Source organism: Dipodomys ordii, unplaced genomic scaffold, assembly GCF_000151885.1.
Source record: "Dipodomys ordii isolate 6190 unplaced genomic scaffold, Dord_2.0 Scaffold31, whole genome shotgun sequence".
Taxonomy (NCBI): domain Eukaryota; kingdom Metazoa; phylum Chordata; class Mammalia; order Rodentia; family Heteromyidae; genus Dipodomys; species Dipodomys ordii.
The window spans coordinates 8,789,987-8,807,968 of record NW_012267247.1 but is presented as its reverse complement, the minus strand read 5'-3'; the positions used below and the strand labels follow the sequence as shown (position 1 = coordinate 8,807,968).

The window sequence follows — 17,982 nt, the reverse complement described above, 5'->3', positions numbered from 1 at the left end:
AAACAAACACACAAAAATCAAATCTGGGGCAAAATGGGCTCCAGTTATAGCTAAGTGGTACAGTCCTGCCTAACAAGCACAATGCTCTGAGTTCAAACCCTAGTAGTACAAAAAAGGAAGAAGAGACGAAAAAGAAAAAAGGAAAGAAAAAAGAAAGCAGCAGTGGAATCTCTCTTGCAGTTTCTTTGGCCTGTGGTGAATTCTGGAACCTGATGCAGAGCAAGGGGCTCCCTCTGGAAGGGAGGAACTAGCCAGCACCTGCCTCGGAGCAGTGCCAGCCTGATGGGCTCCTGCCCACCAACAGAACAGTTATGGTCAGAGAGGCCTGGCCTGGTGTGCAGGGCAGGGTAGGAAGGAAGGTGGGAATGTGTCTGTTAGAGAGGCAGGGAAGGGCATTCCTGGTGCTCTTTAATAGCGGCTCAAGGAGGCCTGGTGCTGTGGTTCATGCCAGGACTGAGGTTCTAGGCTAGCCTAGACAAGAAGCCAGTGAGGCCCACAACTCTTACCAATAAAGCTAGGCATGGTGGTGTGTGCCTATGGTCCCCGTTGTATGGGAGGTCAGAGGTAGGAGTGTCTCAGTCTGAAGCTAGTTGGGCAAAAACCTGAAACCTTGTCTGATAAATATCTAAAGGAAAAAAAAAGACTGGTGGTGTGATTCAAGGGGTAGAGTACCTGTCTGGAAGCGGGAAGGCAGGAATCCAAATCCCAGTGTCACAACAAAAGCTCCAGGAGAAAAGCTTAGCTTGGGAGTGGCTGGACTGGGGGGATGTCTGAAGACACAGGCAGAGCCACTTTGGAAGCCATGGCCCGGTGTGGGGTGTGGCCATCTCTGTTTTGGAAGGTACTCTCCTTATCTGGGCTGTGGAAGGCCTGGGGCCAGGACTACACAGAGCAGCCGAGGCTGGGTGGCATTCATACATAGCACAGTGCAGCAGGTCTTACAGAGAGCACCCCAGAGAATCGCCATACTGGGTCTGGTCACCAGATGGCGCTGTGAGCCAGCAAGCTGTGGAGGTTGCTGCAGGATGGCAGCACAGCTGTGCACAGCTGTGTGTATAGGTTGCCTGTGAATGTCCCCACACTCATATGCCCCACTGACATTAGTGTGCACAAGGGTACTTGGGATGTGTGACCCATACCAGGGTATGAACACGTGTCAAGGACACATTTAGGTTAAAATAGGGGTTTTAATCTCTCATCTTCCATAATCACACCGAGCACCTTACCTTTCTACAAACCATGGGCCTCAAGGTTTTTGCATGTGTGGTTCCCTCTGCCAGGAATGCTCTTCCCTTCCCTCCCCTGACCTCTTCCTGACCTCCATCTTCAAAATGACAGCCTCACCTCCAGATACATGCCTTGCCCCTCCCTTACTTCCCCCCCCCCACAGCAAGTGTCACCCTCAGACACCCTAGCATCTATTTTAGGCCTTTTACTGGTTTGTTTTGCCCACCTCTTCTTTGAGAGCAGGGAGTGGCTTCTGTCTTGCTCAATACTGAGCCCTCAGAGCTAGGCACAGGAAGATGCTCAATAAATATTTGTTCAATGAATGGGCTGCTCCCATCACCCCATCTCTTTCCAGCTCATTGTCACTCAGGTGTCAACAGACATCCTAACTTTGCCCCCACCCCCACCTTCCCATCCTGAGCTTCAGTTTCCCCTGCCTTTGTAGAAAAGGGGTGTTCTCTGAAGAGACAACAGGGCAAAAGGCAGCTTTCTGCGGATCCATATCCAATCTCCCTTCCAGTTTCTGAGTGGTCATGGGGTTCAGAACCTGGCTGTGCCACCAGAAGACACACGGAGGTCAGCAGGCTTCACTGTCATAGGCAGCATGGGCTCCTCAGCCCAGCCTGACCTGGGCAGGGTTCCCCGCCAGCCAGGGCTGGTCTTTCCAGGGAGGCCGTCTGGCCTCTGCCTGAAAGTTCCTATGGGTCCCTAAAGGCTCAGGGTCAAGGTCACCTCATCTGCAAAGCCTTCCCTGACCCCACCCAGGTAGAGTCAGTCCCCTTCCTGGGACTCCTGGCTCATGCATCTATTAATAGATCCCCACATGGAGGTTTTTTTTTTAATTCTTGGGCTGTTTGTCAGGTTCCCTGACTAAGCCACAAAGTCCTCGTGTTTGAGGCCTCATCTGAGTCACCTAGGACCTAAGAGGCTGGCACGGGACTGGAGTCACTTTACCCATGTCTGCGGCATGCCTTCCTCCTTCCTCCATTCATTCCTTAAATAGTTATTAGGTACCTACTGTGTGCCCTGCTCTGGGCCAGGCCTTAGGAATGCAGCCAGGAATGAGATGGGCAGGATTCCCACTCAGAAGTGGGGGCAGCGTTTGCAGGAGGCTGTGGTGGAAACAGTAAGCAAGCAGGAGATGGGCAGCGTGGATGCTGGGGCAGAGAATTAAGGCTGATTTGGAGACCAAGACAGTGAGGGCTTCCTGATGTGTTCATTTAAGAGGGTCTGAGAGATAAAAGGGGACCAATCCAGGAACATGGTGGGGTGTGGATGAACAGAAAGGGCCAGTACTGGCAAGTTCAAGGGGCAGCTCTAAGACCCTGCAACATAGTATGGAACTGAGTGGCCAGGAGGAGGGAAGAGTGGGAGGAGCAGAAATCCAGCTGTTGGCAGTGGCCTGAACCCAGAAAACCTGCCAGACGGGCTAGCACTTCTGGCAGGGAGGTGGCTAATGCTGGGTGCCTATTTTACAGCTGGGTAAGTGCAGGTCCCAAAGTGATCTGAGACAGCTCCAGGGGGTGGGAGATGTGTGTGTAGCAGAGCTGAGGTGGCTTCCAGTCGGAGGTCATCCGCAGTATGTTTCTGAACTCATTTCCTGGGCACCTGGTGAATGCCAAGCCAGACACTTCCAAACCTGAACTTGTGAAATGCTTTCAGAGACCTGTAAACAGAGTCTGAAAGATTCGGTGACTTGTCCCAGATCATCAAGCTAGAAAGTGGTAGAGTTGGCATTCAAACCCACACTTGGCTATGTTCAAAGTGGAGGATTTTCCATCCCACCTCCTGGAAAGGGTGAGCAAGAGACACAGGAAGAGAGTAATGATAATTACAAGGCCTTTCCCTCTTACTTCATCAGGCCCTCCCCATCACTGTGTGGGAGGGCCCTGCAGGGTCCCCATTTTACACACAACCAGGCAGAGGTCAGTCTCCTGCTCTAAGCCTTCCTAGCAGGTGGTGGAACCTGCTTCCTTCATGTGAGGTCTCTGACAGGGCACACACTCATGTCTGCCAGGGGCTGACCCCTTGACCTGGCCCAGTACTTCCTCCCTTTACTAACCTTGGCTTTCCATCCAGTGTCACCTGATCCCAGCATGTGATCCACCAGTGGCTCCGGCAATTCTTGAGGCTCCAGATGAGGGGCAGAGGGAGGATGGCCTAGCTATGGTATCACCCAGAAAAGCAAGGGGACAGAAGAACCGATCCAGCTGGGCGCCAGTGGCTCATGTCTGTAATCCTAGTTACCCTTGGAGGCTGAGATCGTGGTTCAAAGCCAGCCTGGGCAGGAAACTCCGTGAGGCTCTTAGCTCGAGTTAGCCATCAACAAACAAACAAAACTGGAAGTGGAGCTGTGGCTCCAAGTGGTAGAGCTCAGGGACAGCGCTCTGGTCCTGAGTTCAAGCGCTACGACCGACAAAAAGAAGAAGAGAGAAGCAGGGACCCCCATCAGGGGCAAAGGGAGTAAAGACCTTAAAAGTCCGCACACAGAGGCACTAGGAGCAAAAACCAAGAAAGCTACTTGCGCTGACTTGTCACTAAGGCACCACCAGGTTCCTCCCCGCATCCCGACTCCGGCACGCGCGGGCGCTCGTGGATGCTTGCTGATGCAGGACACAAACGCGTGCACGCCCCGCACGGCGATCAACCCATTGCAACAGTCAGTCAACAAACACGTTCGGAGCGCGCGCGCGCCAACGCGCAGCCCGGGTTCCTCCGCAGCCTCGCCGCAGGCCGAGAGGCGAACGCCGCTGCTCTCCCAGAGGCGGAAATGCAAACTCAGGGTGCCGGGGACTTGCCCAAGGTCATCCCTCTTCCTCCCTTCCCCCTCCCGCCCCCCCTTGTCCCCTCCTCCCGCTGATACAACGTTGCCGCGTAGGATCAGGACTCGAGTATCATCCGCCTAGCCGGGTTACCCTCGGGATCTCCGGGTTTTTCCAGATTACGTACACGGGACGCGCCCACGCAGCGCGCCACCCGGGCGGAGGGGTGGGGGCGTCCGGGGGCGGGGCGGATGCAGCGGGTCTCTGGGACTAGAGGGGAGGGAGTGGGAGGGGCTATTGCCTTGACAGGCAGCAGGTGGAAGGCGGGCCTTCGCGGAGGGGCGGAGTCTGGATGGGCTAGGGCTTCCTGAGTGGCTAATAGGTTAGACAGACGGTAGTGGGCGTGACCACTTCCTGATAGGCAAGGGATGGGCCCTGGAGACACGTAGGCCAATCGGCGCGCGGGGGAGGGGCCTTGTCGGCGCCGTCTGTCCCGGGCCCTTGGCGCTGCCCAGTCTGGCTGTGGCACCGCCCGTTGTGAACGCGTACTTGCAAGCTCTCACCCGCCTCAGCTCCTCTACTGCGTCCGGGCCGCCCGCCCGTAGCCATGAGCGCGCTCGGCCCGGGTATAGCCCGCCGTCCTCTAGATTAGTCCCCGCCGCTTCCTAGGACCCGTTTGCAGCATGGAGTCGCCCGCCCCTAACCAGCCCGCCAGCATGCCCCAGTCCAAAGGTAAGCTCGCCCTCCGGACCGCGGCCTTACCCTCTCTCCCAGCCCGAGCTCGGGCTGTGAACCCCGACTTCTTTGTGATCCTACCCTATAAGGTTCCGTGCAATAGCACCCCAGCCCAGAAACTCCCTCTCTTAGGCCTTGGGTTGCACCCAGGCCGAGATCTCCCGGACTGGACCCAGGCTAGGACTTCGTTCTGCTCACCTCGTTCCAGGCCAGGGGCCTCACCCTGATCTCAGTTAGGCCTCGGGGCTGCAGCCTGGACCGAAACAAAGCTAGACCCTTGTGGGACTTGCTCCGATCCCCCTCACCCCCGAGTCTTTAGGCTGCACTAAGTCTCTGATTTTTAGTCCCTGGCCTCTGGGCTCTATCTTTATCCAGGTTGGAACTATACTCTTACTCTTCATCCGGGCCCCAACGGTGCTAGTATTACTGGAGACCTTATTATGTCCCAGTGCTGGGTCTCTGACTATACTCCACATAACAACTCCTTGGATCCCTCCCCCCTCCACCTCCCTCCCCAATCTCTCCATTCTTGTGAGCCTCCTCTTACAGCCTTGTCTTTCCAGAACACATCTTGGTCTCCCACTCCTGAGCAGCACACTGCCCTTTTGCAGATTTCTCTTTGGCTGAGTTGCCATCTTTGCACTTGGGGGCTACCCTTTCCCATGCTAATTAGTGTCTCCAAAGCTGGTTGTTTCTAGACCTTGTTCCCGCTCCTTGGGACCTGGGTTGGCTGCCAGCCATGTAAGGGGCTTGATCTTGTCTCCTCCAAGTAACTGGCCTTCCTGGAAATTTTTGCGAGGTGGCTGTGGTGGCGGTAGCAACAGCAGGATTTGTCATGAGGGTGAGGGAGGGAGGATGAGACTTGGAGGGTGAAAGGGGGATTTTTTTCAGGAAGAGGAAAGGATGTTTGTGGGAGTCTCAGTAGGCTGAGCTGTATGAGAATGAGCTCCAAATGAGACTAGCAGCCCTGCATGGCCTGCTTCTTGCCCTATATATGACAAACCCCTTGGGTTCTTTGTGCCTCAGTTACCTTACCTGTCAAATGGATATCCTGAATATGATAGGAAACAATGTTTTGAAGCAAGTGTGGATGAGGTGGTTGAAAGTTCAGCATGACACCTAGCACATAGTAGGTCCTCAGGGAGGGCAGTTGCTGCACCCATCCTTATGATTGCCATTTTTCCTGTTGGAAAGGTTGCAGCCATATAGGACCAGAGCTCTGCCTCTGGGTTGTATTTGCGGAGTGAGCAGGAAGAAGGGAGAAGTGGGTGTGTAGAGGCCCCTCAGCAGAGGTGGGACCTGCTCCTCCTTTCCTGGAGGGGCTCACCAGTGTGGGGTCCTCAGAGGGTGTGGGTCCTTCCTCACCCCTGCTGCCAGTGGCTGTGGTAGCTGTGGGCTGGAGCTGGGTGGGCAGGATAATTACGTCTTACATAAGTGGGAGGCCGGATCCCTGACCATTGCCCAACCGCTGGCTGTGAGTAACTCAGGAGGCACTCACTGGGGGAGGTGGCTGGGAGACCTCGTGGAGCTGCAAACCTCAGGGACTGGGAAATTAGACATTCATCCACGCAGGAACAGTTTGGAAGCAGTGTTTGTTTTTGGAGGCATTTCAGCATTTCCAGACAGGAGATGCCTCATCAAAATAAAAGTTGTAAATGTGGAGAGAGAGAGAGAGAGAGAGAGTGTGTGTGTGTGTGTGTGTGTGTGTGTGTGAAGTATGGTAGCAGAGCCCTGTGGGAGTATCCTGCTATGTGACTTGAGGCTAGCCACTACCCTATCTGGGCCTCAGTCTGCAGGCCAACATAAATTCCAGCTTATAGATCCATGTAGCATGATAATGGATGGATTGGATAATGGCCTAGGGACCCTATTGTTTGGTTTAGGTTTGGATAAGGAGGTGGTAGAGGAGCCACCATGTCCTTTACCAAAAATCTCAAGAGATGACCCTTCTTAAACTCTTTTCCCTGTGTTATTCTTGTCTTCTTTATCCTTATTGCCCTACCTACAGATGAGGAAACTGAGTCTCACAGGCACTAGGTGCTTTGTCAGAGGTTGCTCAGTGGTTCCCCAGGCTCTCCTATGTCCCACTCCTATACTAGGTTCTGGAGCTGAGCTGTGGGGTACCCCACACCTCCTTGTCTATCACCTCCATGTCCAGGGGGCCATATGGAGCCTGAAGGATGGCCTAGGCCAAGGTGCCACCCATGTGCACAGTCCTGACAGATGGCATGTTGTGTGCTTCCTGTAGCCTGGCCCATTCAGCAGATGCAGACTGAGGCTTCCCAGGGGAGTGGCTGGACTGACTGCACAGAGCAGAGCCGGTTCTTACGTTGCCCTCCTGATGCACTCCTTATGCTGGGCGCGAAGATCCCTCGCACAAAGCTCTTGCTTTAACTTCTTGAAAGACTTTGAACAAAGCAAGGGAGTGGCTGGCATTTGGCCTTACCTTTGTGCTTCCTTCCTGGCAGTGGACACTTGCCCGTGCTCTGTGCACTGGTCTGGGGAATTCTTCTCCAGTGCATGAGAGTCGGGCTCCATAGCTTGGTTTTTCCCACCTCCTTGCTCACATATTGGCTGGGGTCAGGGACTAGTGGGGTGAGCACAGTTCAGTAAGCCACATTTGCTCTTGGGGGCACCATGTGTGTTGTGCATGGTCTCTGCCTAGAAAGGCCGTTCTTGGGATTTTCATGATTATTGTCATAGGGCTTGGATTCAGGCTCGTGGCCCTGGCTTCAGAAGCACTATCCTGGGCTGGCCCTGCCTGTTGTTCTTACAGCACCCCCTCACCCCCCTCCCCATCCTGGCTGTTGGAAAGACTGGAAGGTGGCACCTCAGGGACTTCCCCCTACCCTGGTATGACGCACAGGAAACTCTCTATCAGCCAGCCTGTGGCTCAGAGCCCGAAGGGAGCAAAGTTCCCAGCCGGCCTGTGTGGGGAGAGGGAGAGGGCCACAGGGCCGGGCAGTGAGGCTTCCGGTGGGTGAGTCAGCAGGCCTGATGCTGACTCACCGCTGGCATGCTGGGTGCTGCCTGCAGCTTAAAGCGGTAATGCTTGGTGGTGGGCAGGTGGGTGTGTAGGGGCTGCAGCCAGGGCCCTGCAAGAAGCAGTTGGTCCTGAGCTGGTCATGGCAAGCAGCCTTATCCTGGACCTTGGCTGGGCTGGGACCCCTGGACAAACCCTTCTGTCTTGCCCAGGAACTTCCTCTGTTAGGCAAAGGGCTCTGTTTCCTCTTGCTCACCGCAGGCTGGAGCAGGTGGCAGTGGCTGTTTACTGCTTTTGGCCCAGGGGACTCCTTCAGGCTCAGAGGTACAGCTGGGGCCAGTGAGGGTCAGGAGCAGAGGCAGTGCAAGGCTAGGGAGGTTGGCCTCAGCGGCCTCTGCTTGAGCTCCCGGAAGCCAGTGATGTGAAGATCTGGAGCTTCTCTGCCTGGGGTCAAATCCCATCTGGGCCCCTTTTGCAATGTGACATTGGATAAGTTGCATCTGGTGCATTCTCTGTGTGCTTCTCTGGTACAGTCCAGCTTCCAGGAAAGTCTCCGTTTCCCTCACTTTCAGAATGGCGATAGGGACCCCTTTAGCTAGGTGGAGGCAGACAGCCTTTTTCTACAGTGGCCAAATGTCAGGTACTGGACTATACCCTCCAGGAGGAACTGCTCGGTTCGGCAGGAAGTGGGGGTGGAGTCTCAGCTCTGGTGGGATGGGCCTGGTTTCTAATCCTGGAAACACCACTTCCTCACCTGGGCAAGTGACTTGCCCCCCTCTGACCCTTCAATCTCCTCTTCTGGGAAATGGGAGGAAAACACCCCTTCCGTGTAGGGTGGTAGTGAAGACAGTGTTTGTCGAGCAAATGGCACCTGTGATTATTTTACAGTTGTGGTGTGGCTGCTGTTCACTGGGGGGTAAATACACAGGACAGAGCTTCCCATGATGCCCTTATTGGCTCCGTGATGCCAGTTTTCCCAGGCTATAGGGCTCTTGAATGTTAGCCGGAATCTACTAGGCTCTCAGACCTCTTATTTCTGTGATCCTCAAGCTGGAGCTGGGGCTTGCTTTTACCCCCAGGCTTCTTGGAGAAGATGAGTGGGGAGCAAAGAACTGGGGAGGGGGGTGCCACCACCCCTGGCTTGGTGCCCTTTGCATTAAAAGGTGAATAAGGGGAGCATGGGAAATGTGGGAGTGGCCTCAGGAGCAGCATCCTGGGCCGAGAGGTCTACCTCAGTGTGGGGATGTACTGGCCTGGCAGGGGAAGCAGGGTGCATCCTAGACTCTCATGCCTCCCCTAGGCCATGGCCCTGTGCTGCTTGCCCAGTGGCTCCTCCCTGCTTCATGCCCAGAGTGTGGAGGCCAGACAGGACCCAACAGGACCCAACGGTCTAGTGGCAGCTTGCTGGACCCCAATGATTCAGACACCAAGCTGCCTACTTATATCTGATCTGAGGAGGGTCACCAGGCTCTCTGCCCTAGTCCCCTTCCTGTCCTGTGGGTTCCTCTCTGACCTGGCATTCCGGGGGCTTCTCTGGGAAGGCTGACTACTAGCAGCCTCTCCCTGTTGGTTCCCTGTCCCAGGTAATTCAGATAGTCTCTCCTGCTGTGTATGGGCCATGACCAGGCCTACACCTGCTCTTTGGCCCCTCCTGGTGGTGGTGTCCCAACCTGACAGATGGGTCTTCCATTTCCCTCCTTTTAAAAGAAGTATGAATGAATGACCTGGGTATTGGTAGCTCATGCCTATAATCCTAGCTGTGTGGGAGATCTGAGTATCAACGTTTGAAGCCTCTCAGGGCAGGAAAGTCTGTGAGCCTTTTCTCCAATTAACTACTCAAAAAAAAAAAAGTTGGAAGTGGAGCTGTGGTTTAGTGGTAGAGTACTCCCTTGAGCAAAAAAAGCCCAGGGACAGTGCCCAAGCCCCAAATTCAAGTCCCAGTATCAGACCACACACACACACACACACACATACACACACACACACACACACACACACATACTTGTATGTATCCACAAATGCCAAGAGGATATGTGGAATGTGCCTGTGTGTTTTGCTTTGCTCTTTCTTTCCTTCCTTCCTTCCTCCCTTTCTTCCTTCTTTTTTGCCAGTCCTGGTGTTTGACCTCAGGGCCTGGGCATTGTCCCTGAGCTTCTTTTTGCTCAAGGCTAGCACTCTACCACTTGAGCTACAGCACCACTTCTGGCCTTTTCTGTTTATGTGGTACTGAGGAATCGAGCCCAGGGCTTCATACGTGCTAAGCAAACATTCTACCACTAAGCCACATTCCCAACCCCTCTTCTTTTTTTTAAATGAGATGAATTCCGTGTGCACATTACCCAGCTAAAGAAATCCAGCAAAGCTTACCAATTGCATCTCCCTTTCTTCTCCCCTAGTGGCTGTCCTGATATTTACATTAATTATTGCATGCTTTTCTTGGTTATTTTTAAAAAGTAAGCTTCAAAATTAGGCATCGGATGGCTCATGTCTGTAATCCTAGCTACTCAGTAGACTGAGATCTGAGGAGCATAGTTCAAAGCCAGACTGGACAGGGAAGTCTGTAAGATTTTTATCTCCAATAAATGCCAACAAGTAGGATGTGGCTCAAGTAGTAGAGTACAGTCTTGAGTGGAAATGCTAAGGGACAGTGCTCAGACCTTAAGTTCAAGCCCCAGAACCATCATGTGTGTGCATGCACGCACACACACACATACACACACAAAGTAAACTAGTGTACACAGGGTTTGCTTAGCTCACTGTCCTGCAGAATCCTTGGATCCTGTGTTCCACATTTCAGTCCTGGAGTGTGTTGATAGGGAACAGCTTGAGCCAGCCAGTGGGGTGAGCTCCATATCCTTCTCACAAGGTGCATCGCTTCCGTTTCTCGTCTGCACACTAGAAGTAGGTATTCAGTTGCAGGGCTGACATGTTCACTTATGAAAGCGTTGTTGCTGTAGATGTTGTTACATTGAGTAAAATTCCCCTACCTGGCCCCAGAGTATGCTGTTCCTAGCCTGTGCAGCTATATTGGCAGGCTTGACTGGGTTCCTCTGTACCCTCTGCTCACGTCACTGGCTTCATGGGTTCCCCAGGAACCCATGAGCTGGTGTTAAGCGACAGACCAAGTTCCATGAGGCAGGGTTTTGAAGCGCCCAGATGTCCACAGCAGAGTTTCGGCCCAATCAGGAGCTAGGTGGGAAGTGACATGGCATGGCTGGTGCACGGTGAAGAGTCCAGGCCTAGCTCACGGCAGATACCCACTAAATGTCAATAGGACTTGTGTTGTGGGGTGGGCAGCTGGAGGTGTGATTTCTGGAGCAAAGGAGATGAGGGCATGAAGAGCTCAGTCTGGGGAGGTCTGATGAAGGGAGAAGGTGACTGAGCTCATGCTGGAGCCAGCTGCCCGCCCTGGGGCCATTGCCTGTCCTCTCCTTTCCAGATTCCCTTGGTTCTGGTGTGTACTAGCTATTCCCGGCTCTTGCTTGTACCATGGCTTGGTACAAGCCTTGGCTGCCTCATCTCAGACCTCACTTTTACTGCTTGTAGGTTTCTTCAGTGCAGGACTGCTCTTGTCCTGGCCAGGAAAGTCACTTCTGATGGCCGGTGTGTGAGCAGTGTCCCTGGCCTCTGCCTGCCACTGCAATCCCACTGCCCAGTCAGGACAGCTGTGAGGGTCCTCACACTTGTTCCGGGGGCCCTGTTGGAGTGTCATCTTGGATGGCAGGCCCCTGGATGCCAGGTTTCTACAGCATACAGGAGGCTAGATGGTGCAGAATGGATATGGTGAGAAACCCTAGCATGCTTAGCAGAGGAGCAGGCCCTGTGAGGTAGAGGGATGGAGATGCCGAGGGCTCAGAGGCCAATACCTGGCCAAGTGGCTATATACAGCTGGAGAGCAAGAGGTCAGGTCCAAGGGTCAGTGGTTTCTACAGCATACAGGAGGCTAGATGGTGCAGAATGGATATGGTAAGAATCCTTTGCATGCTTAGCAGAGGAGCAGGCCCTGTGAGGTAGAGGGATGCAGATGCCGAGGGCTCAGAGGCCAATACCTGGCCAAGTGGCTATATACAGCTGGAGAGCAAGAGGTCAGGTCTAAGGGTCAGTGGCTCCCTCATCATCTGGTCTGTCGCTCATCTGTAACGGGTGGCACAGATGACCTAGAAGCATGGGGTGGGCTATGGGGTTGGTTGGGGGCAGATCCCAGGAGTGGTATATAGTAGGTGCTAAGTAAATGACAGAGAAGTTGTTACGTCTTCTGTCAGCCTGAGGCTGCTGGTTCAAAGCCCCAGGTCATGGCTTACAGGACCTTGGGTATCAGCCCAAGATAGGGTGTGTGTGTGTGTGGGGGGGGGGGAACTCAGCTCTGAAAGAGCTTGGGAGACCTCTTTAAGAGTATCTCGATCACAGATGAGGTGTTGTGCACATCTCTGATTGATGCTGATAAGCCTGAGCTATCAGTGCAAAGCTGCCCACCTCACCTTGCCTTGGGCCTCAGATTCCCTGCTGTGTGGTTGTGGGTTGGCCTAGCTGTGTTCCAAGGGACCTGCAGGATGGAGGTGGCCAGCTTCATAGGGGTCTGGGAAATCTTGCCATTGATACCTGCATAGCATCGTTTGATATATCCAGTGGGCTTAGCCAACTGGGTTTGGGACTTCTCTGTGGAATCAGGAGTCAGAGGAAGATGGACAGTGGGGTGGGGACCAGCACAAAAGCTGCAGGGGTTACACCTGTTGTTGGTAACCTCGGGGTAGCACTGACTGGGACTTGGTGCAGGTTTTTTCTGTGTGTGGTCCATATTCTGGCTGTCTTTGTTGGAGCTAGCCAGCCTCCAGACCTGTCTTCATGCTGGACTGGCCCTACCAGATGCTTGATGTGTACCTCTGTCACCCGGTCTCTGACTCACGTATGTGACAGACCTTGAAGACTTTTCCCTCAAGTTGCTGCTCAGCTAGGTAGCATCTGATAGGTGGTAACCCCAGATGACCCCTGTCTAATCTTCCTTGAGTTAGGAGTCAGACACAGCTAAGGCACCTGCTGATAGAACCCAGGAGGTCATTGTTGCTGGCACCCAGAAAGGTTCGGTCCCTTGCCTGAGGGCACATACCTAGGAAGTGGCAGAGTTGCAGGTCCAAATCCACTGGGCTGCAGACATCCTCTCTGATATAGTAACCACAGAAAGGTCATTTGTAGAAAATGACTGGAGAGAGGTCACTGGAATTGAGAGCTAATCATGAAGGGACTTACCTGTTGGTGGTCAGGGGTACTCTCTGAAAAGGCACCTAGCAAAGTTATGTACCAGCTCAGATGGAATTGCCAAGAGAAATGGTATGTGCAAAGGCCTTGAGTTGGAAAAGAGGGAAATGGGTAAGGGGCAAGAACTTCATACCAAGGCAGCAACTTTATCTCAGTCCATTGGAATGACCTGGGGTCAGTCCCTGAATCCCTCTCAGCCCTTACGCCCTGCCTTGGGGGCTTCCTTGAGGCTGGTATGGCCTGAGACCACACTGATGCCTGGCTAGCTGTGGCCTGAGGCCACACAGATCCTCGCTTGGGCCTGCATCAGGGCCCTGGCTGAGAGGACTTGTTGTGGTTTGCCTGTGATGGCTGAGAGCCTCTGTTTGTTATGGTGACAGTTGTCACCTCAAGCCACACCTGGGTAACCCTGGCTGCCTGGCCATCTGGGCCTAGCCCCAGAATTGACGAGGACAGTGGCAGCAGCTGATAGCCTGAGGCTTGTTTCTGCCCCGTCTCCATGGTGGCCTCCCCCACTCCTGATGACAGCTGGTGGCTGCCCCACAGTGCTCAGGTCATTCCTGACGCAGGCCGATGTCCCTGCAGGGGAGGTGCCAAGGCAAGGTGGGTGCTGCCCAACCTTGGAGAAAGCACTGGCCTCTCCACCCTGCCTAGCTTCAGGGACAGACATGGCCTTGGTGAGAGGAAATAGAGCCCTGGAGGGGGGCATATCTTACACCATCCACGAATCTCTGGCATGAGGTGGGCAGCAGGCTTCAGCCCGAGAGGGAGGGGTGGGGGCTGGGAGCAGAGGCAGTGCAGGGCAGGGTGCAGCTGTGAGCCCCCACAGAGACACCAGTGTCTGCTGGGGCCTGGGGACCAGGCCGTGGCTCTGAGTTCAACAGGCAGTCATTCTTCCTGCCATCTGACAACTTATGTTCTTGCTTCAAAAATCCTCAAGAATAAAAATGCCACCAGGAGTTGGTGGCTCACGCCTGTAATCCTAGCTACTCAGGAGGCTGAAATCTGAGGATCACAGTTGAAAGCCAGTCCGGGCAAGAAAGTCCATGAGACTCTTACCTCCACTTAACCACCAGAAAACTGGAAGTAGTGCTGTGGCTCAAGTGGTAGAGCTGAAGAGCCGAGGGACAATGCCCAGGCCCAGAGTTCAAACCCCATGACTGACAAAAGAAATCCCCCAACACACACAAAAAACCCCAGCAAACCAAAAAACTTAACACTACAAACTGCCTATAATTCTCATTGTTTAAGATGGATTCCCCACACCCCCACCCCCTTTTCAGAGAAGACAGTAATAAACAGGCTAACTATTTATGTGCCATTGCATTACTAGCACCACTTCCTGGGTAGCATGCCCCATGTGAGCTCCTTGCAGATGGTCTCAGTCCTGGACCTCCAGGTGGGGCAGGTGGCATTTCTGTCTTTTAGGGAGGGTGGCATTACTGCTGTGCACTTCTCTGCAGCAGAGTGGAGGCCTGTGCATGCACCAGACTCAGGCCAGTGCAGAACTTCTGTCTGTTCCTGCCACGCCACACTTGCTGTGGTACACTGTGGCTTAGAGTTCCTTCTGGCAGCGACTTAGATGCAAGGGCAGAAAGGGCTTCAGGAGTGGATAGTCTGGCGGGGGGAGGGGAGAGGTGGAGAGGGAGAGGGAGGTCTCTGGGGAAGCCCAGGGTAGGTGCTGTTTGCTGTGATCATGGGCTCTTACTGCTGTCCCTGCACACAGGGAGACCGCTGCAGGAGGCTATAGTGATTGTGGCCAGGCCTGGCAGGTGTCCAGTCAGCATCCTCAGGGGACATACTCCTGGTCAGCCTAAGTGTCCAGGCCTGTTGCCCAGGTGCCCGATGAGGCTCTGATGTCACCTTGTGTGAGGCTGAAGTTGGAGCTGAAGTTGGTTCACGTGGCTTCAGGGACTGGGGTCCTCTGGGCAGGGGGGTAGCAGGGCATGGGCAGTTCTTAGCCCCCAGGAGGCCAGTAATGGGAGTGAGGCAGCAGCAGAGGTGCATAGGTGGGCAATGCAGGTGGTAGAGAAACAAGGCGAGGGACAAGCATGTGGCCCGTGTGTTTCTACTCTGATTGGCATCGTGGAGCCATGGTTGAATCCCAGCTCAGCCATTCACTAGGTTTGTGGTGCCTTGGGAAATCCTTTCCCCTCTCAGGAGAGTAGAGCCTGTCATCAGGGTGCCCAGAAGCACTGGCAGACCCCTGAATCTGCCCTGGGCCTTGCTTTCCTGCTTGTAAGATGACAGCCATGGTTTCTTCAGAGGTGACCTAACCTAATCCAGGGGTTGCTCTCCTGCTAAGTCCCATGCAGCCTGCTAGGTTCTATGATCTATAAAGGCCGACCTTCTTCTGTGCCAGCCCAGGGCTGGACACCTGGCTGCACCCTGCTGCCATCTTGAGTGTGGCCAGGCTGCTCTCATTTCCAGGAGTCAGGACTGAAAGAGAGGTGCTCTGGGTCTTGGGCCTCCTGTGCCATGGGGAGGAGAGGGTTTCTGGGTTCTCCAGGAAAGGCAGTTATGTTGAGAATTTTGCATGGGGCCGAGGTGTGGTGGGGAGCCAAGCACAGCTCGGCCTCTGGGTGAGCAGGTCTGGCTGGACCATCCCTGGAGGGTAGCTTGAGCTGGGTTCCAGCCCTGACCAAAGGTCAGTTCAGAGCTTACCTTGTCTGGTGTTCTCACTTCACAGGTGAGTAGTCAGGTGTGTGGCCTCACATGCCCTTAGAAAGCATGCAGGCAACAGCCCTGTTCCCTGTCCATTGTGTAACTATAGCTTTGGTTGCTTCTCCTGGGCATTGGTTTCCTGCTCAGCTCAGGCATCAGGCTGGCATCTTTCCTCTTGCCATGTTTATTTGTTTGTTTTTTTCCTCCCCTGTAGTTTTCTCCTCCAAAGAGTCCTTTTAGGGGCTAGTGACCTATTGGGTGGAGGAGATGCTGAGCTGGAGGGGGGTGGGACTCCCATGGTGGTGTGTGGGAGCTGAGCCTGGGTGGCCCATCTGGCTGGGGGACGGAGACTCTTAGGGCTAGGCTGGGCAGGATACCCACTACGCCTGAGTCTTGTGTTTGACAGAGCCAAGTTGGGGAGCCTCAATCTGGCCTTCTCCCAAGCCTCTAGTCACCCCACATAGGCTTGTTTTCCACAGTGACTCATGGGCAAACAGGCTCAGAGAAGGGACCCAAATGGAGCTCAGTCTTCCCCCACCATCAAGGCTGGCCCAAGTGGGCACAGATACTGCCCTAGGGAAGTACCTCAAACTAGAGGCTTCTGCAGCTCCAGTACAAGATGTGGGTGTGGGCAAGTAGGCCGAGCAGGAAGTCTGTCCCTAAAGCCTCCCCTGGACTGCATCTCCACCTGGGTTCCCTGTCTGCCGGTGTCTGTGGGTCAGTTCCACTTTTGTGAGAACACCCAGTCAGGCTGGGAGTGTGGCTCAGTGGTAGATAGCTCAAGATAGCTTGCTCTGCTTGTGTGAAGCCCTGGCTTTATCCTCAGTACTTCAGAACAAAACAAAACAAAACAAGACACCAGTCCTGTCATACTGGATTAGGGCCAACCCTAGTGACCTCATTTTAATTTAATTACCTCTGTAAAAAAATCTTATCTCCAAATAAGGTCACATTCTGAGGTAGTAGGGGTCAGGACTTCAACATAAGTTTTGAGAGACACAGCTCGGACCTTGATTAGAAGTTAAGCACAGACCTTCTGCACAGTCAGGAGTGCCTGTGTCTGGCACGCTCACTCCTTCGACCTGGATGTGCTTCTATAGCTGGGTGGGCTGCCCAAGCCCCTTCCCCACCCTAGGTCCACTCTAATCTTCAGCTGTAATGATAAGCACAGTGTGTGTGTGTGTGTGTGTGTGTGTGTGTGTGTGTGACCTGCAGGCCAGCAATGGGGCAGGTGGCCCTGGAGTGACAGTCACAGCTGCAGCTCAGCTTCTGGGAGGGCAGAGGAGCTTGGGCCTGGCCAGTGTGCATGGGATCTAGTCCTAGCCTGGCCACTTCCTCCTTCCAGCCCAGGCAGACACATGCTGTGGACACCTAAGGCTCTGAGGCCCCTGATCACATTGACCACTGATCACATTGACCACTCTGCATTTGTGCTGGAGACCCAGGGCCTCTTGAGGTCTGAGAGCCTGTGTCATGGCCCCCAGCATTACTTAGGCCCGGGGATGTTGATAGATGGAGAGATTAACCAGACTCCTCACCTTGCCATTTTAGGAAAATCCAAGAAGAAAAAGGATTTACGGATAACCTGTGTGTCCAAGCCGCCTGTGCCCAATCCCACGTGAGTCTGCCTCAGTTTCCTCCCCTGATCATCTTGGAGAGGCCTTCTGAAGGGGGTTGGGAGAGCAAGGAGGTAGGCTGTGGGTGGGTGCCTCTGCTCCTTGTCTTGGTCTGAGCTGCACTGGGCCCGATGGGTTCCATGGAGGCTGATGATCATTATCTGCTGTGGGCCTCTTCCCAGCCCTATCTTGGGGTTCAGCCCAAGGCCACTCACAGCAGCCCCATGCTGGCACTCAGGAGATACTCCAAAACTGACGAGATGACCCTGGGATCCGCCCACTGGGACCAGGACCTGCCTAGTTCCCTTGCTAGGCCTTTTCTTCCTCCTGGTGTGGGGCAGCATGGGGTTGAGGGCACTGTGGTCTTGCTGAGCCTTACGGGTCTGCTTTCTCCACAGACCTCCTCGGAATCTAGACTCCCGGACCTTCATCACCATTGGAGACAGAGTAGGTGCCGGCTGAGATGCAGGGCCCTCTCCTGCATCCTCTGCTAAGGCTGAGCTGGCCTGGAGGGCCACTGGGACTTGGCTGTGGGTGGTGGACCTAGCTGGGCACTGGGGAGGAACCTGTCTTCAGTCTGTGGCTCTGGGCCTCCTCCCTCTGACTTTCCTGTTTGGAAGAGGTCTGGTCAGCCTGCTTTATAAAGCCATGGGGAGCCCAGAGCTGGCATGTTGTCTGACCTCAATTTTTTTTTTTTTTTGGTCGGTCGTGGGGCTTGAACTCTGGGCCTGGGCACTGTCCC

The 17,982-nt window shown here is 54.2% G+C and overlaps 2 protein-coding genes across 2 annotated transcripts in view; one reads left to right on the top strand and one right to left on the bottom strand.

The window, feature by feature from the left end:
- Natd1 (N-acetyltransferase domain containing 1) overlaps window positions 1-4,598 on the bottom strand; it is a 29,990-nt gene extending 25,392 nt beyond the window's left edge. The window contains exons 1-2 of the mRNA XM_013016335.1: window positions 4,553-4,598; window positions 4,143-4,259 (exon numbers count right to left, since the gene is read on the bottom strand). Of these exons, the coding sequence (XP_012871789.1) occupies window positions 4,143-4,259; window positions 4,553-4,598 (163 nt within the window). The remainder of the gene's footprint in view (window positions 1-4,142; window positions 4,260-4,552) is intronic.
- Window positions 4,518-17,982, top strand: part of Map2k3 (mitogen-activated protein kinase kinase 3) — a 41,442-nt gene continuing 27,977 nt past the window's right edge. Inside the window, exons 1-3 of the mRNA XM_013016334.1 lie at window positions 4,518-4,721; window positions 17,176-17,242; window positions 17,639-17,687. Of these exons, the coding sequence (XP_012871788.1) occupies window positions 4,673-4,721; window positions 17,176-17,242; window positions 17,639-17,687 (165 nt within the window). The 5' untranslated portion in view covers window positions 4,518-4,672. The remainder of the gene's footprint in view (window positions 4,722-17,175; window positions 17,243-17,638; window positions 17,688-17,982) is intronic.